Source organism: Penicillium mononematosum (assembly GCF_028829835.1).
Source record: "Penicillium mononematosum strain IBT 11891 chromosome Unknown utg000002l:1.0-8112719.0:1.0-8118358.0, whole genome shotgun sequence".
NCBI classification, from domain to species: Eukaryota; Fungi; Ascomycota; class Eurotiomycetes; order Eurotiales; family Aspergillaceae; genus Penicillium; species Penicillium mononematosum.
The window spans coordinates 179,521-204,114 of record NW_026643272.1 but is presented as its reverse complement, the minus strand read 5'-3'; the positions used below and the strand labels follow the sequence as shown (position 1 = coordinate 204,114).

The 24,594-nt window shown below is 52.1% G+C and overlaps 6 protein-coding genes across 6 annotated transcripts; 4 read left to right on the top strand and 2 right to left on the bottom strand.

Moving 5' to 3' along the window:
• Nucleotides 1-18: 18 nt before the first annotated feature.
• Nucleotides 19-1,005, bottom strand: N7519_001796 (inositol monophosphatase family protein; the record flags this gene model as incomplete). The annotated part of the gene is made up of 3 exons (XM_057288574.1): nucleotides 19-697; nucleotides 753-834; nucleotides 888-1,005. 3 exons carry the CDS (start codon nucleotides 1,003-1,005, stop codon nucleotides 19-21), a joined length of 879 nt encoding a protein of 292 aa, XP_057149776.1.
• A 408-nt stretch (nucleotides 1,006-1,413) lies between these two features.
• N7519_001795 (Oligopeptide transporter OPT superfamily) lies at nucleotides 1,414-6,386 on the top strand (the record flags this gene model as incomplete). The annotated part of the gene is made up of 13 exons (XM_057288573.1): nucleotides 1,414-1,434; nucleotides 1,487-1,532; nucleotides 1,581-1,684; nucleotides 1,737-1,850; nucleotides 1,911-2,693; nucleotides 2,987-3,722; nucleotides 3,773-4,128; nucleotides 4,174-4,533; nucleotides 4,580-4,733; nucleotides 4,792-5,296; nucleotides 5,349-6,180; nucleotides 6,230-6,284; nucleotides 6,367-6,386. 13 exons carry the CDS (start codon nucleotides 1,414-1,416, stop codon nucleotides 6,384-6,386), a joined length of 4,086 nt encoding a protein of 1,361 aa, XP_057149775.1.
• A 495-nt stretch (nucleotides 6,387-6,881) lies between these two features.
• On the top strand, nucleotides 6,882-9,117 carry N7519_001794 (transcription factor IIF subunit TFG1; the record flags this gene model as incomplete). The annotated part of the gene is made up of 4 exons (XM_057288572.1): nucleotides 6,882-8,219; nucleotides 8,269-8,559; nucleotides 8,613-8,832; nucleotides 8,885-9,117. The coding sequence occupies 4 exons, from the start codon at nucleotides 6,882-6,884 to the stop codon at nucleotides 9,115-9,117; spliced, it is 2,082 nt and encodes a 693-aa protein (XP_057149774.1).
• A 701-nt stretch (nucleotides 9,118-9,818) lies between these two features.
• On the top strand, nucleotides 9,819-10,919 carry N7519_001793 (uncharacterized protein; the record flags this gene model as incomplete). Its single annotated transcript, XM_057288571.1, has 3 exons — nucleotides 9,819-10,156; nucleotides 10,209-10,641; nucleotides 10,701-10,919. 3 exons carry the CDS (start codon nucleotides 9,819-9,821, stop codon nucleotides 10,917-10,919), a joined length of 990 nt encoding a protein of 329 aa, XP_057149773.1.
• A 485-nt stretch (nucleotides 10,920-11,404) lies between these two features.
• Nucleotides 11,405-17,082, bottom strand: N7519_001792 (trifunctional fatty acid synthase subunit FAS2; the record flags this gene model as incomplete). The annotated part of the gene is made up of 5 exons (XM_057288570.1): nucleotides 11,405-11,515; nucleotides 11,577-11,695; nucleotides 11,746-13,916; nucleotides 13,960-16,468; nucleotides 16,563-17,082. The coding sequence occupies 5 exons, from the start codon at nucleotides 17,080-17,082 to the stop codon at nucleotides 11,405-11,407; spliced, it is 5,430 nt and encodes a 1,809-aa protein (XP_057149772.1).
• A 1,192-nt stretch (nucleotides 17,083-18,274) lies between these two features.
• N7519_001791 (tetrafunctional fatty acid synthase subunit FAS1) lies at nucleotides 18,275-24,523 on the top strand (the record flags this gene model as incomplete). The annotated part of the gene is made up of 1 exon (XM_057288569.1): nucleotides 18,275-24,523. One exon carries the CDS (start codon nucleotides 18,275-18,277, stop codon nucleotides 24,521-24,523), a length of 6,249 nt encoding a protein of 2,082 aa, XP_057149771.1.
• Nucleotides 24,524-24,594: the final 71 nt, after the last annotated feature.

The following is a 24,594-nucleotide window of genomic DNA, read 5'->3' as shown; positions in this document are numbered from 1 at the left end:
GATTTGCGGGGCAGGTAATCAATACTTCAATTCACCTTGGACATGGCTCCAGAACTCCTCCACCATCTCCTTTTGTCCAGCTCCACCTGGAGAACCTCGAACAGCAAGATACTTCCGCCCGTCAAGACGAGCCTCCCAGACTCCCGGGTTGCCGTCTACCATAATGCCCCCGGCTTCAGAGAGGATAACCCACCCGGCGCAGACATCCCAGGACCAGCATCCACCCTCCCAGTACAGATCCAGGGTGCCATCAGCCACAGCACATAAATTCAACGCGGCCGAGCCTAAACTCCGCATCGAGCGCACCATAGCCCCACCGTTTTCCTTAGACTTGCCCAGTTTCTCATATGTCCGAACCTTAGTCTCCCAATTGTTCCCGCTGCGATCCGCACCCCATTCAATAGCAATAAGAGCATTAGCTAGTCCCGACAGGGGCTCGACGTTGTCGCCTTTAAGTGGCAAGCGAGTTTCACGATTGAGGAACGCGCCTTGGCCTCGAATAGCGGAGTAAAGGGTTTTGGTGGAGGGGTTATACACCACCCCCACGGCGGGTATGCGTCCAACAGCGAACCCGAGCGAAACACAGGCAAATGGGAAGCCATGCACGAAGTTCACTGTTCCATCGATGGGGTCTACGATGAACGTAGGGGCATCGGTCAATGGGCGTGCTGGGTCGTAGGTTTCCTCGCCGTGGAATCTGAGAGAATACACATCAGGACCATGCTAGCAGGCACGAAAGAGAAAACACGTACTCGTAGTGTGGGTATTTCTCCCTCAGTGAGGTCGAGATCATGTTTTCGACAGCACGGTCATATTCTGTGACGAGATCGGCACCTACGGGGATCAGCTTTTTTCTCCCTTCTTTTGCTGTTTGTATGGATACAGACTATTCATCTTGGATCCTGTGCCGCTGGTTTCTGGGAGCGCATTGTTGATGATGTCCCCGGCCTTGAAGGCCAATGACACTAGGAAGTCATGAATTTCGTTGAGGTTTGGGTTCTCCATGGTGTAATTGAGATACTGAGATGGTGAACTTGAGTTCTACCTAGGTGTATAGCTGGTTTAAAGGTTGAAGACGGGGAGACGATCTCCGGGAACGCTAGAGGCGGGGCAATTCCAACTACTTTTGAAGGAATAGAGTAACGTCGACATGTAAATTGTTTAAAATGCAGATTGATCAGATGTATTACCTACTACTGAATAACCTCCTCTATTCTTCTTAAGAATTCTATACCTACAAGTAGGACTATGAGTCTTACAAATCGAAAAAGGTCCCTGGAGTATCTCCACGTTTCCAGTGACGTCGAACCCCCCCACTTCCGCCGGAAAAAAAAAATCTTTTGAGATTCGACAGTTTTGGAATTGACGATAACACACACTCAGCCCTTTTTGGCTTGTTGTTTATACTCCAATATGCCGTCCGAACTCGAGGAGGTGCGTAACTGCGGCCTATGATATCGATTATCTCACTCACATTTTTTTATAGCTGGTGGAATTCCTGCACCATGGCAACACCCAAATCAGACAAATCGGTACGGCAACTGCTCTCTCACGACAATATATGATCTAACAGCTCATAGCTTGCGAAAACCTCGTCGGCTTCTCCACGGCTCAGCCTGACTTGTTCAAGCGCCATCAACTCCTACCCGTCCGCGATTTGAAGCTTCTAGCCCGTGATTACATTGTGCGTTATCTGCGATCATGGGGTGCGACTCTCGACTGATATCTTTGTACAGCCAATTGCGAAGAATGCATTGACTATGCTGGTCAACCTGTCTGGCGATGAAGAGGTGCTGAAACTTCTCGCCGAGGATGACAAGTTTATTGAGACCTTGCTTGCGAAATTGACAGTGAGTCATCTCGGATGCCATACCTTTGGATAGTAATGGGACTAACGTGTTTGATCTCAGAATCCCAAGGAGCCCAACGCCGATGAAGTGGCCATGCTTCTGGCCAATCTCGTCAAGTCCGAAACCCTACACAAACTGTTATCCCTCAAGCGCAAAGCCCCCGAATCCGTATCTACCTCCGAAAATGCGATCGATCAGCTGATGGACTGCTTCGTGAAGGGCGCCGAGGGCGCTCTTAACAAGCACGCCAATTATGATTACCTATCGTACGTTTTTGCCGACCTGTCGCAGACGGAAAAGGGCAGAGCCTATTTCACCCAACGCCAGGAGTACGATGACGTGGTCCCCATCACCAAGCTGACGGTCTTCACGGAGCACCGAAGCGATATCCGGAGGAAGGGCGTTGCATCCACAATCAAGAACGTGGCTTTTGAGGTCGATTCGCACCCAATGCTCTTTGACGAGGACGGGGTCAACCTTTTGCCTTACCTGTTACTCCCGCTTGCAGGTCCAGAGGAGCTGTCAGAAGAGGATACGGCGGATATGCTGCCAGATCTCCAACTGTTGCCGCCCGATAAGCAACGAGACAGCGACACCAGCATCATCACCACCCACCTGGAAACCTTGCTTCTCTTGACCACAACTCGTGACGGCCGTGATAAGATGCGAGCGGTCAAGGTTTACCCTTTGATCCGCGAAACTCATCTGCATGTTGAGGATGAGAATGTGACAGAAGCATGCGACCGGTTAGTGCAGGTCCTGATGCGAGACGAGGAAGGTGAAGGCGAAGGGGAGCCCGAACAACCTCAAATCGAGGCGCCTCAGAACGAGGATGAAAAGGTTGTAGAACTGTTTTAGCGATTAGATACCAAATCAATTGTACATATGGAAATGGACACTATACAACACTGTATATTATTCCAACATTGAAAGTTCCGAGGTTGTATATTGTATGTACCTTGTATTCCTTGTATGTAACCTGGAAAGGGAAGATAAATCTGCCGATGTCGGTGGGGCAGCCCACTACGACTTTAGTCCTCCACTAGCTCCGTGATTCTCCCTCTTCTGATTCCTCAATGCCCAGATCGATCTCGAGCTAATGCACGACCTAACCTGAAATACTGAAATACTGAAAGTATTTCATCATCGCCCCCACCATCACGTCGGCCAATATTCCACTGCGGACGCGGAAGCTGTCTTGTCCCTCGGCCTCGAGGCGCAAGTGGCTTCCCGCTGAATCGGATCCAAGTGATTCTAATTTCGATGATTGCCCGAGCGACAATGGAAACTACCCCGAAGTTGACAATCTACCACCCGACGTGAACCCCGACACAGGGATTGTTCAGCGCTTTCGGGCCTTCATGTCGCGCGCCCCTCTTCTTCGCTCGTCGCCCGTCCCCGGGGCACCCTCTTACGGAGCATTGCAAAGCCCAGACGACTCGGAAGAGGATATCTCCATTTCGCGTGGACAGAATGTTCCTCGGGGTTTACAACGAGCGAGCCTCGAAAATGGCGGTGGGAGCTCTTCCAACGTACCAGGATCTACTCCAAGACGATCACATTCCTCTGCCAGGCGACGAAACAGCTTGTACGCAGAGAGACGCAATCGTCGGCCTTCATCCGCCGCGTCCGATATAGGAATGGGTCCTGATTCAAAATACTCGTTTGCCACTGGATTGGCTGTGCCGGGAAACCCGGTGATGCAGGAGACACCGGCGTCTTCGCCATATATGACAAGTGATGATGAAAATGTCGTCGACATTGATGATGATGATTCAAAATCGTCGGCTGAGGATCCTCCGGACAATTCGCCGTATGCCCAAGTACGAGCTTCAGTTCCGGCCACGGATGATATCTCTCTTTCTATTAACAGTAGGCTATCTTCCTGATGCTTTTTTCTGCTTATATCTAAAGTTTTCTAGCACCTCGGATGTGGATTCTTTCTTTATTATTCTCTTTGACGGGGTCCGCCGCCAATCTTTTCTTTTCCTTGCGCTATCCCAGTGTTGCCATTACCCCAATCATTGCCCTTGTTCTAGTCCATCCACTGGGCAAGTTTTGGGATGTGCTTTTCAAACAGGGCGATGACCCTCTGGAGATTTTTGAGAACGGATCCCTTCACCACCGCGAGTTACTCTCCGGTGAGATCGATGCCCCTCCTGTTCCATTGGCGTCCCGAGTCAGACTTTGGTTTGGCCAGGGCCGTTGGAACGAAAAGGAGCATGCTTGCGTCTATATTAGCAGCAACGTTTCTTTTGGATTTGCTTTCGCAACTGATGTTAGTACACCAACGAACTACTCATGACGAAGCTGACCCGGACAGGTTATTGTCGAGCAACATAAATTTTACAACCAAGATGTTCCAATTATATACCAGCTGCTGCTCATCATATCCACCCAGGTTTTGGGATACGCATTCGCGGGTCTAACTCGACGATTCCTCGTGCGGCCATCGGCTATGATCTGGCCGGGAACTCTGATGTCCACTGCAATGTTCTCTACAATGCACAAGTCTGTCAACAAGAAGGCAAATGGGTGGAGCATCTCCCGATATAAATTCTTCGTTGTTGTGTGGGCAGGGGCCTTTGTCTGGTATTTTGTTCCGGGGCTGTTGATGCCTGCTCTAAGTTATTTTAATGTGATCACTTGGTTGGCACCCAAAAATGTGGTGATTTCGAACTTGGTAAGACACTCAGGCCCTTTTCTGCTACTTTGGCTGACTCTCCTAGTTTGGTGTTGCCTCTGGTCTCGGGATGTTCCCCTTGACGTTCGATTGGGCCCAGATTGCCTATATTGGCTCCCCGTTACTCACGCCTTGGTGGGCCGCAGCTAATATCGTGACGGGACTGGTGGTTGTCATCTGGGTAGCCGCCCCGATACTCTGTAAGGTCCCACCCGTCTTCTCTCGTTGACTCTGCTAGCCCCTGCTGACCAAACGAAGATTATAAAAATGTTCTTTTCTCTGCATATATGCCCATAGTTTCAACAGCAGTGTTCGACAATACCGGACGGCCATACAACGTGAGCCGAATCTTGACCGCAGATTTTTTGTTCGATGAAAAGGCCTATCAAGATTACTCCCCAGTCTATCTCCCAATCACCTATGTGCTATCCTACGGTGTGCAGTTTGCCGCTTTGACATCTCTTGTCACTCACACCGTTTGCTGGTATGGGAAGGACATCTGGCATCAGACTAGAAAGGCTTTTGAGGAAAGACGAGATGTGCCAGGCATGGAGACGTACCAGCCGCTTCGTGCAAGCAATGATACAACACGACAGAGTTTTGAATTCCCAAGGACCAGCTCGCATGAACCGAGCCAGGAGATTCCATTGGGAGGGGAGGATGTTCACTGTCGCTTGATGAGGCGCTACAAGGACGCTCCTCTCACGTGGTATCTTCTCGTGTTCATATCTATGCTCGCCATTGCCATATTCACGGTGGAATAGTACGTTTTCCCCTCTCTTTAACCTATTATAGCAGCTGATCCAAGCCTACAGTTATCCAACACACCTACCTTGGTATGGGCTACTCTTGGCTCTTGTTATTACTTGTGTGTTTTTCATCCCAGTCGGCATCATCATGGCCGTCACCAATCAACATAGCAGCCTCTATCTGATCTGCCAACTCCTTTGCGGTATTGTATTCCCGGGAAGGCCTGTAGCGAACATGATTTTTGTGACCTACTCATATATCAGTTCTGCACAAGGGATCAAGTTTTCTTCGGACCTCAAGCTCGGCCATTACATGAAGATCCCACCACGAATTCTGTTTGGCGTCCAGATGATGGCGACTTTGGTCTCAAGTCTGACCCAAATTGGTGTTCTGAACTGGATGTTCACTTTCGTCCCGGGACTTTGTACTCCGGAGGCCATCAATGGTTTCAATTGCCCCATTGCTCGAGTCCATTTCAACGGCAGCATTCTCTGGGGAGTCGTTGGCCCACAGCGCTTCTTTGGCCCAGGAGGGCTATACCGTCCGCTTGTCTGGGCGTTTTTGTTGGGAGCCGTCGCCCCTCTCGGAGCGTGGCTTCTAGGGAGGCACAGAAAGAAGAGCTTCTGGCGTATGGTCAACTTCCCTATCTTGTTTGGCAGTCTGAGCTGGATACCACCTGCAACTGGGCTTAACTTTTCCATCTGGGCCCTTGTATGTTTTGTCTTCAATTATGTGATCCGGCGAAGGAGGACCGCCTGGTGGGAAAAGTACGCAATGACCTTGTCAGCCGCATTGGACTCTGGGTTGGCATTTGCAGTGGTTGTTGTTTTCTTTGCCTTCATTTACCCAGGCTTGGTCGATGGTTTCAAATGGTGGGGTACGGAGATCTATAAACAAGTAAGTCCCTTGATATTCTGGTTGTTTGATGTCTGCTAACTGTGTCAAGGGCTGTGATTGGGTTGCTTGTCCATACAAGCCACTACAACCGGGTCAACGATTCGGTCAGTAAATTTGCATTAATTGAATAAATAGAAATTTTAGTGGAACAGTATGAAACTGTAAATATGCTACATGGGTACCTAGTCAAAGAAAAGCAAGAATAGTCGGCTGCTTGTACTGCCTGTCACTGATGACTTGGGACTTAGACAATATATGTAATTGGCTTGAGGGCATTGTAGAGACATTACAAGTTAGATCAACTACAATGTGTCAATCGTTGTTTTCTTTGTTTCCTTTCCGATTCTATTCTGCTCAATTGTGATTGAAGGTTATTGAGGTATGCCCTGTACAATATAGAGGTGATCTTTTAAGTAAACCTTGGAGCCTCCGGGTGCACGGACCAAACGGCCCGGACACCTCCCCGAGACACGTGATCACATCCGCGGGTCGGGTAAACATTTGCTCCGAGGTCTACCGTCATACCTCCGGTTCAGTGCCTCAGCTCTTTCAAAGTGACTTTCCCATCTCTCACTCTTTTTCAAATCTGCCGCTCCTTGTCGCAACACAAGAGAGGCGATTTTTTACGCATTTCCACTACTGGTGTAATTCGTCGCGTTGTCTTTAACCACTCGTACAACTCTGTTTTGTACGTCGGCAAGATGTCGACTCCAACGAATCCTTCGAATGCTCGCACCCCAACTGGGCCAAATGGTGCCCCGGTGATGAGGATGCGTCGTCCGAAGGCAGCGGATCCACTGGTTCGACCGAAGAGAAGACCTGTCCCCAAACCAGCTGGCGCTGCTCCCGCCGCTCCAGCCCGCAATGGAACAGCCACCAAGGCTCTTCCATCACGACCATCCCAACCCCAGGCGATTTTTCCGTCCGAGCGACCTATGCTTGAGCTTTCAAACAACAACATGGCAGCGAATGGATTCAGCGGTCCTTTGCTTAGCGATAAATACGTGGATTACCCGGTAGTGACAACAAAGCGAGCTCTGATGGAGGGACTGAAACACCACATCGCGCGATTTGCCTCGAAGAAAAGCGTCGACCCACGAGACGAATCACAATTTACACGACCTGTTCGACTCCATCGCCGCGACCCGCGTGCACGAACTCATGACCCAAATGCAGGAAGGTCTGAGATCGATGGCCAGCCGATGGATGAAGCTGAACGCGAAGCCTTTGATGCTCGAAAGGCAGCACGCGAGAAAGAGCGCGCTGAGAACCTTTCTCAAATCGCACCCGCCCTCGGCTCTACCTCGAAACGACCAAATGCCCCTAAGCAGAAGACGCAGCAGGTTTTCAAGTCGGATATGACCCCTGAAGAGATCGCAAGAGCACGGATAAAGTACGAAGAGGCTTTGCCATGGCACCTGGAGGATTTCGACAACCGACACACCTGGGTTGGAAACTACGAAGCAGCTCTGTCCGAAACACATGCAGTCTTTATCCTCGACAACGGAAAGATGAGGATGATTCCGGCCGAAAAGTGGTACAAGTTCAACGCTAAGAGTAACTTCAAGGCTTTGACCATTGATGAAGCAGAGAAATTCATGGCCAAGAGAGTGAAAGACCCTCGATGGTTCATGGAAAAGCAGCAGCAGTTGGAGCAAGAAAAGGAACTGGAAACATACGCCAAGCAGCGCAAAGTTTATGCCGGAAAGCAGGGCACAAGTATCAAGACCGAGGGATTGGAGGCTGGTGAAATGGATTTCGAAGAGGATCGATTTGCCGACGACGAAGAGCATGATGACCTCTTCAATGAGGATGAGGATGCGAAGGATGCCGAAAAGAGGATCAAAGAGGACCAGCTCAAGGCGAATGTTTTCAATCTCAAGGATGAGAAGGAGTACGACGCTGAAGAAATGCGAGAGAAACGTGAACGCGAGGCTCGACGTGTGTTGGGCAAGGGTGTGCGCAAGGCTCTAAAAAGGAGAGAACGGAACTTTGATTACAGCAGCGGTTCGGATGTCAATCCGTACACAGATGAGGAGGTAAGTTTTCACCCCTCTTCGCCAGCAAGTCCAAAGCTAATTTAGACAGAGCTCCGACGACAGCGAAACCGAACGGGCCAAGGAGGAGGAACGGAAGAAGGCAGAAGAAGAAAAGAATCAGAAGGAAGCTCTCTCCTCCAAGGGAACAAATACTCCCTCCGGTCGCCCCAAGCATACGGACGCCCTGAAGAAAGCTTCAGCTGCCGGATCTCGGAAAAGGATTGGATCACCAAACGCTTCCGATGCGAGTGGCACCGATACATCTCGAAAGAAGGCCAAAAGCATGCATCTGTCTACGTCTCAACCCCCATCCCGTCCGATCTCTCCATCCGCTTTGCAGGTATGTACAACCATTCCCCTTTGGCCAATATGTACTGATTTACCTGGGGCAAGAAACGCGTGCGAAACGTTCCTGGTGGCGCTGGATCTGGCAGTGATGTCGACACTGGTGCCGGTTCTGGAGCTGAAATGACCGAGGGTGGCAAGATCAAGAAACTGAAACTCAACCCCCCTACTTCAGTTTCTCGTGGCGGCACCCCACAAGGGTCCCGCGCCGCAAGTCCTTTGCCTCGACCCCCCGGAAGCCGTGCCAACAGCCCCGACGGTCCCAGAGGTCAGTTCTGATCCAAATCTATATTTACAAGAAATAAGCTAACCATCTGCAGGCCCTCGTGTGTCGACTCCAGTTTCTGGAAACCAGACCTTCCCCACGGCCGGAGAAATTCATGCAGCCATCCCAGCATCTGGCATCCTCAGCAGCGACCTCTTGAAGGTTTTCCGTCCTCGTATTGGCGAATCCAAGGAGAACCACCGGAGATTTATTGCCATTGTCAAGGATGTCAGTGTTTACGGAAAAGAGGATCGGATGCTGCGACCTGGTCCCTGGAAGGGCAACTGAGGTTTGCTCAAGGTAGTTCCAAGTTAAAATCAGATGTCGGATGCTTTCCATGTTTTTCACTTTTATTTCCTATCTGTTCATCACTGCCCAGCAGACACCTTGATACCTTGTTTCTTGCCCTGGAATTCTTTAACATGAATATCTCCCGTATGCGATCTATGCTGGTTGTTCACAGTTCATAGTTGAAAATACACCTAATATCCCTACCATGAGCAACCATCCTCTACATATGTACCTATGCAAGACGTACCCTGGGTTGAAACCCTCAGAAACCCTCAGAGAGCAAGGTGAAAGCCCACTGCTACCTGGCTAACTCCATATGGAGGTGTCAAATGTTGATGGCTTGAGGCCAGTCAGTAGTCGGGGTGAGTGAATTCAGTAGAGCGCACCGATCCTCTTTAAATGGAAGTTGGACGGATCCTGCTTAGTGCCTTTAGCGTATGATAACACACTCCATATCCTGGTAGCTGGTGTGTTCGGCTCACGTAGCCCGAGGTCAACATCCCTGTATGATCCCCGTGTAGCTAATCTGATAATGTCCCCGACTCAATAGCAACCACCGAACGCGCATTTCTGGCGAATTATCTCGAATGCCAAATTTGCCTTCTTCAACAATCGGATCCAAGCGAAACGCCCAAGACGATATTGCAAGTCCTCCAGCGCAACGACCTCGTCCTTCTAAAACCGAGTCTCTATTCAACATGTCCCAATCGACAGACAGGAGGCAAGCCCAACCACATTCAATCCAGGCCATTATTCGTGATAATTGCGGGTTACGCCTGTATGTCCCTCCGATAGCATGGACCTCGGACCAACTACGACTTTTGACGTGCCACTTCAACCTCCAGAAAGGGAGAGGAAAACAAGCTCATGATAATGGTGGTAGAGTGACAGACGGCACTACACAGATAAAGCCAGAGAGATGGCGACACAGTCAACTTATGCGCACTGCAACTAAGTTGGCACGGATAAGCACATTGGTGGCCAAGAAGTTCGCTGTTGAAGAAATACTGAATGCTTACGATATTCATATTTCAGAGTAACATATCCCGTGCATTGCGACATTAGTGGTGCTGCTAACAAGTTTCTAGCTACAAATGCCTGTCGTTTTACTTCAACCACCGGCCTGTTGTGAAGCTCGCAACGGACGGTGTCTTCTCAAGCAACTCCGTGACCCCAAGCCTTGCCTACATCACGTTCGATAGTATACAGTCTCTTCGCAAGAAACATGTGTACACGCCACCTTACAGAATGGTCAACGTACCCGGTCTCCGTCTCAGGCAGAAAAAGCTCGATTCTCTTACACCCCAGAATCCCGTCGAAGACCCATACATCGCGGCGATACTGATCGCTTTAGCGCAGGAGCAACGGCGGCGGTTACAGCAGGAAGGATCGCAAGGAGAAGGTGGCAACATCATAACTAAGAATCAGACGAGCCATATGGATGCAGATACCACGAGTACGGCTCGCTCGTCCTCTCCAAGTACAGAGCAAATGGCCTTGAACACAGCAAATTCTTTCAAGGTATGTTCTGCGCAATCTCCGATTTAGTGTGCTGTTTTATTCAACTTAAAAAGGTCCAGGTCCTAGCCCTTTCTGGAGTAGCAGCCGATGCTCTTTACGTCTATACCGCCAACATCCCCTCTGGGTTTCTCGACAAGTTCGATGAGCCGTTGCACTACTCGCCAAGCTGTCCGGTTGCAATAACATATTGTCGTGTCCCGTTGGCAAGCTCAAATCTGTTAAGAAAGTTGCACCGGCTGCTCTGCGCTGGTTCGTGCAGCTTTTGTTCTTGCAATTAGGAACAGCATCCTTGCGCTCCATGATCATTTGCAGTTGTGCCAATGGCAGGATGAACTTGAATTTCTTTTTATCTGTGATACCCTAACTGTCGAACGAATCAGATATTCGACCTGAGATTTATTGATGAAATCGATGATTACAAGAATCAGAGAATTACCAGAATGTGCGCTTTCGTGATAGCAGTGCAGAGTGTTGTGTGAATTAACCGTAACCCATACCTTTACATCGTATACTGGATGGTCTTTGGGTTCTTTTTCTTTTTCTTTTTTTTTTGAAGAAAAAGATCAAATCGTTAGAACATAGACTCTAAATGGCAATTCAAAGAAAGACACAATATCATCATTCCCATTATAAACACAACGAACCAGGAGACGAAGCTGGTTCGGAATCTAAAAACATAAATCACAATCATTACGTCTCAACCCAAGGGAATATTTAGACCCTGGGATCTATATGCGAATACAAAAAGAAAATGCACAGCGCTCTAAAACTGCGAGACCGCAACAGCAACAGCTTGCGAATCACTGTGGCTGATGCTAACGCTGACCTGCTTGACACCCGCCTGCTTGGCAGCGGCGGCGGCAGCACCATGAAGCTGGAGATATGTTAGCATTGTTACTGGAATCATGGGATAAATGGGAAAATCATGCACTTACGTTCACCACCGGAGCGCCGTTGGCATCAACTCCGATCTCAATCTCCTTCAGAGCAGCACCGCCACCCTTGCTGCTGACACCGAGTGACTTGAAGACAGCTTCCTTGGCACTCCAACGGCCTGCAAACGAGGACTGCGGGAGGCGGCCTTGCGGCAGTAGTCTTGTTCACTCTGAGTGAAGTTGCGCTCGACGAAGGTCTCATTCTCAATGTTGACGGAATCGATGTGCTCGACGTCAACACCGATCTTGGAGTTCTCGGCGGCATTGGCCTTGGCGAGGGACTCGAGGGTCTGGCGAGTGCTTTCGGACTCCTTGGTCTCGGGAGCAGTGGCCGAGTACTTGAGCTCGGAGGTCTTCTTGTCGACAGACACGCGGTAGTCGGGGTTCAGGAAGACCTTGCTCTGCAGCTCATCTTCGTAAGGAGCCTTGGTCTTAGCAACGAAGATGCTGTTGTTGATCAGGCCATTGTGGAAGTAGCGGTAGGCCTTCTTCTGGCGAGCCTCGACCTTGGTCTTGTAGGCCTGGTACTGAGCCTGGTCGAGAGTGGCGTACAGGTACTTGGGGTGGATACCAATAACCTGCGCACCCTTCTGACCGAAACCGAAGGAGGTGACGGAGAACGCCTTGACACCGTCGGTCTGGATGCTGCGGCTGGGGTAGACAATGTAGTCGAACTTCTCCATGACCTTGTCAACGTTGTCGGCGTTGCGGTTGCCCGGCACGAGACCGCTCTCCAAGACCTGCAAGCAGCCGTTGAACATCCAGGCACCAGCGGCACCCTTGGGGTGACCAGTGAGGTACTTCTGGAAGATACCCATCACTGCATTACCCTTGGAGCGTCCAAGGTGCTTCATCTGTTGGCAGATGACATCGGACTCGTTCTTGTCGTTTGCGACAGTCGAGGTACCGTGGAAGGATGCGACGTCAATGTCGTCCACTGTGAGACCCCAAGTAGCCATGGCACCACGGAGGGGAGCAATGCGTGGATCCTGCTTCCAGAAGTTGTTACCCAGACTGTATTGGGCATCCTTCTCCTGGCGAATAGCTTCACGCTCAATGTGCTGAGCACGCTCCTGCATGTAATCAGCCTCGTTGAAGGTCTCGTCGCTCTGAGCCTTCATGGCATCAGCCTCCTCCTGGAGGTACAGAAGCTCGGATTCTTGCCATTCCTTGATCTGCTTCTTGCGGAGATCCAATTGACGGCGACGGTACTTGATGTCCAGCAGAGGGGACGGGAACTTGCCGGGGTTCTCGCGGGCGGTGGTCAGGACACCCTGGCCAGGAGCGGGAACGGACCGTCCGATCTTGTCAGTGGCGGTCGTGGTCAGGGCAATGATACCGTGGATGGGCACACCCATGTCGAGAGCAAGCTGTGCGCTCATGATGAGTTGCATACCGCAACCCTGGGACTCCATGAAACCGGCACGGGTGGTGGTAGTGGGTCGTGACATCTCTTGCGGGGTGCGACCGTGAGCGAATTCATCTTCAGCGTTGCTAGTGGCCTTCATGTTGGCAAACTCATAAGAGCCCTCCTCCTGGAAGTCGTCGAAACCACCGACGAAACAAACACGGGCCTTGCCCTCGACAATGGTCTCGTAACCGATATCCACAGACTCCACAGCCGTGGCGCAAGCACCAACGGGAGTCTTGATAGGGCCGGTAGAGGACAACAACAGCATGTTAACCCAGGCGGACATAGTGTTGATGAAGGACTCCTGCAAGATATCCTTTTGCAACGGCTTATCCATGAAGCGATCCTTGTACATACCGCGCAAAGCGTGGGTACCACCAATACCGGAGCCAATGCAGTTACCAACCTCAGACAGGTGGACATACTTGTAGAACTCGTAAGGGTCGGTGATACCGGCGGAAAGCATGGACTCAGCAGTGCAGACCAGAACAAAGAGGGTGACAGGATCCACCTGCTCGATAATATCATCGGGGATACCATAGCGGCTAGCGTCCCAGCCTGTGGGCACCTGACCGGCGACAAGACGATCGAATTGCAGAGCCTTGGGGATGAGCATGGTGGCGCCCTTGCGGAGACGGACGGTGTACTCTCCGGACTCGGGAATCTCGAAGATCTCAACCTTGTCTCCATGCTCACGCTTGAACTCTTCAGCTGTCTCCTTAGAAGACTCGAAAGGTTCGAGGTCCTCCTGGATGACAATTTCTTGAAGGAGCTGCTTCTTCTTAGGATCGTATCCCTTGAACAATTCCGGCTCGATGAGACGGATACCAGTGTGCTCCAAGATGTGCTTCTCATACTTGGGCTTGACATCCTTATCATCAACGGGCTCACCGGTCTTGGCATCAACCCATCCGAGAGTAGGCCTGGCCCTTAAGGGGACCATTGTGGTGTTTGATCAGACCCATGATCCACGCCATCTCAACGCAGCCCTCCAATGAGAACTTGCCCTTGGATTCCATCTCCCATCGGGTACGGGAGTTACCCCAAGGACCGACTTCAGAGAAACCAGTGACAACGACCACCTTGTCCAGGTTGACCATGCCCTTAAGAGACTCGTTGAGGGGCTTGACTTCCTTCTCCCAGTCGGGCAGGTTGGGGAATTCAAACTTGATGTTGGCACGGGGCTCTGCAACAACCTTCTTATAAAGGACTCCGCTGTCTTCGCCGTTGACGACCTTGTGCTCGATAGCGGTCTCCTTGATGACAGCCTGGCGGACGTCGCTGGTCTCCATGATGTCGGTGCGAAGCTTGGTCATCAGACCCTTCAAGTCCGGAATGAATTGCAGACCACCGTTAAGATCCGCAAAGACCGGGTCAAGCTGGCAAAGGTTGACGATGGCCGGAGCCATCAGGCCGAGAAGATTGAAAGCCATCTCCTGCTGGGAGAACGTACGGACGCCCAGCTTCTCGACACCTTCAGCGACCATGTTGTTGCCACTCATCAGACCAGTACCGCGGGTCCAGCCAATGACCGCACCACAGATAGTGAGGTAGTGGCCCCAGTTCTTCGAGTACCAACGGTTGAAGAGAGTCTCCAGAGCAAGTTTGGACTCGGAGTACAAGCCATCGTTACCAAAGGTGCCGTGGTTTGGCGACAGGGGCAAGACAACTTGAGCGGGGCGAGTCTCGAAGCCATGAGCTTGCTTCTGGGTCTTGACCGAGCCCAAAAGACGGAGTAGGTTGGTCAACATGATACGATGAGCAAGCTCGGACTTGGAATCGATAGAGTCGATCTCGCGGCCGTTCTCGGGGATAGCAGCGAAAGGAACGATAAAGTCCAAGTCCCAGCCAAGTCCCTTCTTGGTGTCGTAGATGTAGTCAACCAAAGCCTCAACATCCTGCTTGCTGCCTTGGTTGAACGGCACAACCACCAGCTGGGAACCACGAGCACCGTAACGGGCGTACATGGCCTGGTAGTACTCGGTCACCTCGCGCGAGAAGCGACTAGTAGTGACAATGACCTGAGCACCACCGCTGATCAAACCTTGGAGGACCTCGGCACCGATGGAACCGGCACCGGCACCGGTCATCAGAACGTTCTTGCCCTGGAAGCTGAGACCGTCCTTGGCAGCCGACTCCATCACATTCAGATAGATGCCAGTCAGCTTCTTGTTGTAGTCCCAGCCGTGTTCGGTCTTCTTCTTCAAGTGCAAGAATGGAATGGTCTCCACCTTCCCAGGGCGGGTGGCAGTAGTGCGTTTGGTAGCACTACGGCCGCCCTTCTTGGAGTGGCCGGTCTCCTGGGGGATGATGTGGCTCTCGTTCATGCCGAGAGCATGGACGACGTCCTTGTACAGTGCATCAAACTGGATTTGCGAGGACTTCGAGAGACGATGCTGCTTGCGAATGAGCTTGTAAACATTCTTCAGGTCGTTCTGAACCTTAGTGCGGTTGCTGTACTCGGAGATCGGGCCTCCCTCAGCCATGTGCTTGACGTAATGCTCAAGCTTGCGAGCGCTGGTGCGAGGAACTTCCTTGTATCCAATGTTGCCACGGGCATCAATAGTTGTCTGGGGGCCAGTAGGCACAGCAACGTCCTTGTAGACTGGAGCCACCTCCAACACTTCGCGACAGTTCTCAATCAGCTGCTGTCCAAGTTCTTTGGCAAGCTGGTATGTTTCTCCACGCTCAGCTGGGCAGTTGTCGATGTGATACTGCATAAAGTCGAGGAGGAGGGGGTTGGAGCGGTTCATGATGCGGATACACTGGCTGACAATTTCGCGGTCCACCACCTGCAGGCGACCAAAGATGATATCGTAATACATGCTCAAGGCATCTTGACGAGCCCAGTTCCATGAGGAGTCGTAGACACGGGCCTTCAGCTGATCGAAGGATGGCTCAATGCCGGAAGCGTAGAAATCGCCGTGCTCTGCTTGCCACAAGTCCAACTGAGCCTGCAGCGCTTTCTGGGTTTCTTGAGATGTTACGTAGGCCTTTTCACCACCACGGAGGTCCATCTTGAGGTAGCGGGCAATGATCTCCAGCTGCTGTTTGAACAGAGCTCGTTGGTCCTTGGTCAGGGCATCAATGGCTGCAGGGTCCATGACCATGCCACCACCACCACCGGCGTCACCACCGGCAGCTGGGGTGGAAAGACTGACTCCGGCGCTGGCTGCATACTTGTTGGTTACGTCGTCGAGGTAAGCCTTAGCATCCGCTTCCGATCCAAGACGCGCAGCAGGCTCCATGGTGAGAGCAAGCAGGAGCACACCATCCTGGCGGCCGGATCCCAGACCCCACCGCGTCTCCAGGTATTTTCTAACAGAAGTGATGTTGAAGCCACCGGGCATCTTGGAGGAGACCATTCTGGCGATGAGCGAGGAAGACTGTTTGCCAAGTTGGCCGTTGAATGTGGCTTGCATCGAGGCACCCAACTCATCGAGGGGGACGTCCTCGGGCTTTTCGGGGTGGAACCGAATTCCTTACCCAGGTCACCTAGGATTTCATTTTGTAATGTGGACTTGCCTATTCACATGTTAGACCGAACGAAGGTTATAATTTTGGCCTGTACTTACCTCCAACAAGATCCTTAATGGCTTTTGACAATGGCACATCTGCAAGGCTCTTCTTTAGCTTCTGAGCAACCAGTGTCCGCAGGATATCGACTGCTGTGACTGGGACATCTTCCACTGCGGCAGCGGGGCCTGCACTGGGGGGTGGAGGAGGAGCTCCAGCTGCGGGGGCGGCAGCTGGTGCTGCCCCAGGAGCAGGCGAGGAAGCAGGTTCTGCGGCAGCCTCTGGTTCTTCCTCCACGGGCTCGACATCATAGTAGATCTCATTGGCATCCTTATTATAGCAGAGAATCTGGCGCTGGACTGAAGTGGCAGCATCATAGGCCTCGTACTTGGAGGCAAGCGTCCGTCGCGCCATTCCTCCAAGGGTATCTGCGGGACCGATCTCGACAATGCGCTCGGTGCGCTGTTCGGCGAGGATCACATCTTGGGTCTCAATCCATCGGACGGGGGAGGCGAATTGGTAGGCAAGCAGCTCCACCAACAAGGTGTGAGCCAGCTCTTGTTCAACTTCCGGACGCATGATAGAAGTAATGGGTATCAATTGATTAAACAGAAGGACGAAATTAGGACAAATGTCCGGGTTTGGGGGCGCGACGGAGTCGTCGTAGAGTGCCCAAGCGGAGAAAGGAGTGAGTAGGGGAGGATGACTCGAAGAAAAAGTAATAGGAGAGAATTAGAATAGGAGTCAATCCTATGTATGAAAGGTAATCAGTGAAAGTCCCCAAGACAATTGGATTGATCCAGAAAGAAGAAGGGAAAAAAAAGGTGGGAAAGGAAATGGAGCACGGAGATAGATGTGGTAACAAATAATACCGGTTGGTAATTTTCCAGTTTTATCAACATAGAAATAATGGCAAAAAAGGAAGAAAAAAAGGAACCACTCACCCTATCGACAACGGTAGAATTGTAAAGATGATATTGGGAGAATGAGAAAAGTAATAATGCTGATGATCCCATAAAAATTATCAAGTCATAGGCAGCGATGTTCGGATGAATGGGGAGGGACAAGGTCAAATTGGTGAGGGCGTTGGGGTTCCAGAGCTTCGGCCGAAGGATCTGACACTAAGCAACGATTTGCGGCATTGCGTGGATCATTTTTGATAGCTAGCTGGGGTCAGGGGGGGAATATACGGAGAGATGTTGGAGAGATCCCAACAGCAATCACCAACTCAATGGACTACATATGTATGTAGATTAGATACAGTTAGACTGATATTTGGATATTAATATAGATGTGATACAATGAAAATATCAAAACTAAAACTATAAAAAAACGATATTTCAAGGCTCAATTACAATACAGCGGTAACACAGTGTAACCATTCCCAACGGGTTCAACCCAAGTCAAAACCCATTGGGGCGGGTCTCCTACCACGCTAAACCCTTTTGAGCTGTCTGCAGTTCAACCAGACCTTTTTTTTCTTTCCCCTATTGCTTTCCCCTTCAGGCTCAATTGTGCTCTGGACCTCTTTCCTTATTTCATATTGTATATCTGTTGAAGTTGTGTCCCTTTACTTGTCTTTATTCCTTTGATAATACCCCCCTTCCTTTTTACTTTAGACCTTCAGGACTCAGGTCACCCAGTGAGTTTAACCCCTCGAGATGGTGTTATTGAAATCTAACACAGAATCAGGAAACCCCTCTTCAATTTTAGGGTCCCTCTGGTCTTTTTCTTAATCTCCTATTCCTTTCAACAGAGAGAGAGCCACATCATGTACGGCACATCGACCGGTCCCCAAACCGGTATCAACACCCCTCGATCCTCTCAATCCCTCCGCCCTCTCATCCTCTCGCATGGATCCCTCGAGTTCTCTTTCCTCGTCCCTACCTCGCTTCACTTCCATGCATCGCAGTTGAAAGATAGCTTCACTGCATCTTTACCCGAGCCCACAGACGAATTGGCCCAAGATGATGAACCATCATCAGTGACCGAGTTGGTCGCCCGCTACATTGGGCATGTGGCCCACGAGCTCGAGGAGGAAGACGATGCACAGGGCAACTACCTGGACGTTCTGAAGCTCGTTTTGAATGAATTTGAACGTGCCTTCATGCGCGGTAATGACGTTCACGCCGTGGCAGCTGCGCTCCCCGGCATTGTTGCCAAGAAGAACCAAGTCGTTGAGGCCTACTATGCCGGGCGAGCTGCGGCGGGCCGGCCCACCAAGCCCTACGACTCTGCCTTGTTCCGTGCGGCATCCGACGAGGCTGCAGGCATCTACTCTGTGTTCGGTGGTCAAGGCAATATTGAGGAGTACTTTGATGAATTGCGCAACATCTACACCACGTACCCTTCCTTTGTCGAAGAGCTCATTACTACCTCCGCCGAATTGCTCCAAACGCTCTCTCGTGAGCCAGAGGCTAGCAAGCTCTACCCGAAGGGCATGGATATCATGCAATGGCTGCAAGATCGGGATGCACAGCCCGATATCGATTACCTGGTCTCCGCCCCCGTCAGTCTGCCATTGATTGGTCTGGTCCAGTTGGCCCACTATATGGTTACCTGCAAGGTCCTTGGCCGCCAACCTGGTGATGTCCTGGAACGCATCCTCGGTACCACAGGTCACTCCCAGGGAGTGGTCACCGCTGCCGTTATTGCAACCGCTACCAGCTGGGACTCCTTTGCCACAGCGGCCCAGGATGCCCTGACCATGTTGTTCTGGATTGGTCTGCGCAGTCAGCAGGCCTACCCTCGCACCTCAATCGCCCCGTCGGTTCTCCAGGACTCGATTGAGAATGGCGAGGGAACCCCTACTCCCATGCTGTCTATCCGCGACCTCTCCCTCACCGCCGTTCAGGAGCACATCGATGCCACCAACCAACATTTGCCCGAGGACCGCCACATCTCCATTTCCCTAGTGAACAGTGCTCGCAACTTTGTCGTGACTGGTCCTCCCATCTCGCTTTACGGTCTGAATGTTCGCCTGCGTAAAGTCAAGGCGGCCACCGGACTTGACCAGAACCGTATGCCATTCACCCAGCGCAAGGTTCGCTTTGTGAACCGTTTCCTCCCCATTACTGCTCCTTTCCACAGCCAGTACCTTGTTTCTGCTTACGACCGCATTCTCGAGGATCTGGAGGATGTTGTTGAGATCCCCGCCAAGTCACTGGAGATCCCCGTCTTCCACACCAAAACTGGAGAGGATCTGCGGCAACTGGGAGACAAGGACATTGTGCCCTCACTGGTTCGCATGATCACCCACGATGCGGTCAACTGGGAGCAAGCCACTGTCTTCCCCCGTGCAACCCACATCGTTGACTTCGGCCCAGGTGGCATCTCTGGTCTGGGCGTCCTGACTAACAGGAACAAGGACGGCACCGGTGTTCGGGTCATTCTCGCTGGTGAAATGGACGGAACCAATGCGGAGGTCGGTTACAAGCCAGAACTCTTTGACCGTGATGAGCATTCCGTCAAGTTTGCTGTTGACTGGGTCAAGGAACACGGCCCTCGCCTGACGCAGACATCTACCGGTCAAACTTACGTGGACACCAAGATGAGCCGTCTGTTGGGAATTCCTCCCGTCATGGTGGCTGGTATGACACCCACCACCGTCGCCTGGGACTTTGTGGCTGCTACTATGAATGCCGGTTATCACATCGAGTTGGCTGGTGGTGGCTACTACAACGCGAAGACGATGACGGAGGCCATTACCAAGATTGAGAAGGCTATCCCTCCTGGTCGTGGTATTACTATCAACCTGATCTATGTCAACCCCCGTGCGATGGCCTGGCAGATTCCATTGATCGGTCGGTTGCGCGCAGAGGGCGTGCCGATTGAGGGTCTGACCATTGGGGCCGGTGTGCCATCCATTGAGGTTGCCAATGAATACATTGAAACTCTTGGTATCAAGCACATTGCCTTCAAGCCTGGCTCCGTCGATGCGATTCAGCAAGTCATCAATGTTGCCAAGGCCAACCCTAAGTTCCCTATCATCCTTCAGTGGACTGGTGGCCGTGGCGGTGGTCACCACTCCTTCGAGGACTTCCACCAGCCCATTCTCCAAATGTACAGCCGTATTCGCAAGCAAGATAACATTGTGCTTGTTGCTGGCAGTGGCTTCGGTGGTTCGGAGGACACTTACCCTTACCTCTCGGGTAAGTGGTCCGCCAAGTACGGCTACCCTCCTATGCCCTTTGACGGCTGTCTCTTCGGCTCTCGCATGATGATTGCGAAGGAGGCACACACCTCTTACAATGCCAAGAAGGCAATTGCTGATGCCCCTGGTGTGGACGATGCGGAATGGGAGAAGACCTACCAGAAAGCAACAGGTGGTGTGATCACTGTTCTGTCTGAAATGGGTGAGCCCATCCATAAGCTGGCCACTCGCGGCGTGCTGTTCTGGCAGGAAATGGACCAGAAGATCTTCAAGCTCGACAAGGCCAAGCGTGTCCCCGAACTGAAGAAGCAACGGAACTACATCATCAAGAAGCTGAATGATGACTTCCACAAGGTCTGGTTCGGTCGCAATGCTGCAGGCGAGACTGTTGATCTGGAAGATATGACTTATGCTGAGGTCGTTCGCCGCATGGTGGACCTCATGTACATCAAGCACGAGTCGCGATGGATCGATCCCTCGCTCAAGCGCCTGACGGGTGACTTCATCCGTCGTGTCGAGGAGCGTTTCACTACTGCCCAAGGCCAGGCCTCGCTTCTCCAGAGTTATTCCGATATTGATACCCCCTACCCTACCGTTGACAATATTTTGTCTGCTTATCCCGAAGCTGCCAATCAGCTGATCAACGCGCAGGATGTGCAGCACTTCCTGCTGCTCTGCCAAAAGCGTGGCCAGAAGCCCGTTCCGTTCGTCCCCGTGCTGGATGAGAACTTTGAGTTCTTCTTCAAGAAGGATTCTCTGTGGCAGAGTGAGGACCTTGAGGCTGTTGTCGATCAAGACGTCGGCCGAACCTGTATTCTTCAGGGTCCTATGGCTGCCCGCTTCTCTAACGTCATTGATGAGCCTGTTAAGGACATTCTTGACGGTGTTCACCAGGGACACATCGCTGGCCTCCTGCGCGATGTCTACGGTGGCGACAGCGCCAAGATTCCTGTCATTGAGTACTTCGGCGGGCAGCTTATGAGCACCACTGACTCGGACTCTGACGGTTTGGTTATCTCGGAAGAGCCAAGCAAGACCAGCTTCCGCTTGTCTTCTACTGCGGCCTTGCCAGACTTGGACCGCTGGCTCAGTCTTCTTGCCGGCAACGTCTACTCCTGGAGACATGCTCTGTTCTTGGCCGATGTTTACGTTCAGGGCCACCGCTTCCAGACCAACCCCATGAAGCGGATTGTCGCTCCCACCGCAGGCATGTATGTGGAAGTTTCCAACCCCAATGATCCTGCCAAGACTGTTATCAGTGTGCGCGAGCCGTACCAGTCTGGCAAATTGGTCAAGACAGTCGAGGCCAAGATCAACGAGAAGGGGCAGATCAGTCTGAGCCTGTTCGAGGGCCGCACCGCCGAGAATGGCGTTGTTCCTTTGAACTTCTTGTTCACCTATCACCCCGAGACTGGATACGCTCCCATTCGTGAAGTTATGGGTGACCGCAACGATCGCATCAAGGAGTTCTACTACCGGGTGTGGTTCGGCAACAAGGACGTGCCTTTCGACACCCCCACTACTGCCACTTTCAGTGGTGGCCAGAAGACCATCACTGCCCAGGATGTTGCCGACTTTGTTCACGCCGTTGGCAACACCGGTGAGGCTTTCGTTGACCGTCCTGGCAAGGAGGTCTTTGCCCCTATGGACTTTGCCATCGTGGCAGGCTGGCAGGCAATCACCAAGCCTATCTTCCCTCGCACCATTGACGGAGATTTGCTGAAGCTTGTTCACTTGTCCAACGGGTTCAAGATGGTTCCCGGCGCCCAGCCCCTGAAGGTTGGCGACGTTCTGGACACAACAGCCCAGATTAACTCTGTCATCAACCAGGATTCTGGTAAAATGGTCGAGGTCTGCGGTACCATCAAGCGAGAGAACAAAGCGATCATGCATGTTACCAGTCAGTTCCTGTACCGGGGTGCTTACACGGACTACGAGAACACCTTCCAGCGCAAGGATGAGGTCCCCATGCAGGTTCACCTTGCAACCAGCCGGGACGTCGCCGTTCTCCGTTCGAAGGAATGGTTCCGCATGGATGACGCTGAGATTGAGCTTCTGGGCCAGACCCTGACATTCCGCTTGCAGAGCTTGATCCGTTTCAAGAACGCCACTGTCTTCAGCAACGTGCAGACCGTTGGACAGGTTCTTCTCGAGCTTCCCACCAAGGAGGTCATCCAAGTTGCGTCTGTCGAATACGAGGCAGGTGACTCGCACGGTAACCCCGTGGTTGACTACCTGCAGCGTAACGGAACCTCCATTGAGCAGCCGGTCTACTTTGAGAACCCCATCCCGCTCAGTGGCAAGACCGCTCTGGAACTGCGTGCCCCCGCCTCTAACGAGACCTACGCCCGCGTGTCCGGTGACTACAACCCCATCCACGTGTCCCGTGTCTTCTCCAGCTACGCCAACTTGCCCGGAACCATCACCCACGGCATGTACAGCAGTGCCGCTGTTCGCAGCCTGGTCGAGACCTGGGCCGCTGAGAACAACATTGGCCGTGTCCGCGGTTTCCAGGTCTCTCTGGTCGGTATGGTTCTGCCCAACGACATGATCACTGTCAAGCTGCAGCATGTCGGCATGATTGCTGGTCGCAAGATCATCAAGGTTGAAGCCAGCAACAAGGAGACCGAAGAGAAGGTTCTGCAAGGTGAGGCCGAGGTTGAGCAGCCCGTCACTTCCTACGTCTTCACCGGCCAGGGCTCTCAGGAGCAGGGCATGGGTATGGAGCTGTATGGCTCTAGCCCAGTGGCCCAGGAGGTCTGGGACCGGGCTGATCGCCACTTCATGGAGAACTACGGTCTCTCCATTATCGACATTGTCAAGAACAACCCCAAGGAGCTGACAGTCTACTTCGGTGGTCCTCGGGGTAAGGCCATCCGGCAGAACTACATGGCCATGACCTTCGAGTCAGTGAACGCCGATGGGTCCATCAAGTCCGAGAAGATCTTCAAGGAGGTCGATGAGAATACCGCCTCGTACACCTACCGGTCTCCCACAGGTCTTCTCTCTGCCACCCAGTTCACTCAGCCGGCCTTGACTCTGATGGAGAAGGCCAGCTTCGAGGACATGCGCGCCAAGGGATTGGTGCAGCGCGACAGCAGCTTCGCTGGCCACTCGCTTGGTGAATACTCGGCTTTGGCCGCCCTGGCTGATGTCATGCCCATTGAGAGCTTGGTGTCCGTTGTGTTCTACCGTGGTCTGACCATGCAAGTCGCTGTCGAGCGTGATGCACAGGGTCGCTCCAACTACTCCATGTGCGCTGTCAACCCCAGCCGTATCTCCAAGACATTCAACGAGCAGGCACTGCAGTACGTTGTTGAGAACATCTCCGAGACCACTGGCTGGCTGCTGGAGATTGTCAACTACAACGTTGCCAACATGCAATACGTCGCAGCCGGTGACCTCCGTGCTCTTGACTGCCTCACCAACCTGCTGAACTTCTTGAAGGCGCAGAACATTGACATCCCCGCTCTTATGGAGAGCATGTCGTTGGAGGACGTCAAGGAGCACCTGGTCAGCATCATCCAGGAGTGTGTCAAGCAAACCGAGGCCAAGCCCCGTCCTATCTCCCTGGAGCGTGGTTTCGCCACCATTCCTCTCAAGGGTATCGATGTTCCCTTCCACAGCACCTTCCTGCGCTCTGGTGTGAAGCCCTTCCGTTCCTTCTTGCTGAAGAAGATCAACAAGACCACCATCGACCCCAGCAAGTTGGTCGGCAAGTACATCCCCAACGTCACTGCCCGTCCTTTCGAGATCACCAAGGAATACTTCGAGGATGTCTACCGCCTCACCAACTCGCCCCGTATTGCCTCTATCTTGGCGAACTGGGAGAAGTACGAAGAGGGCAACGAAAATGTTGCGAAATGATCTATTCCTGTTGATATCCTCTTTATAATGTTGTGTTTTTGATAGACCTTTTTTTTTTTTCGTTTCATGGG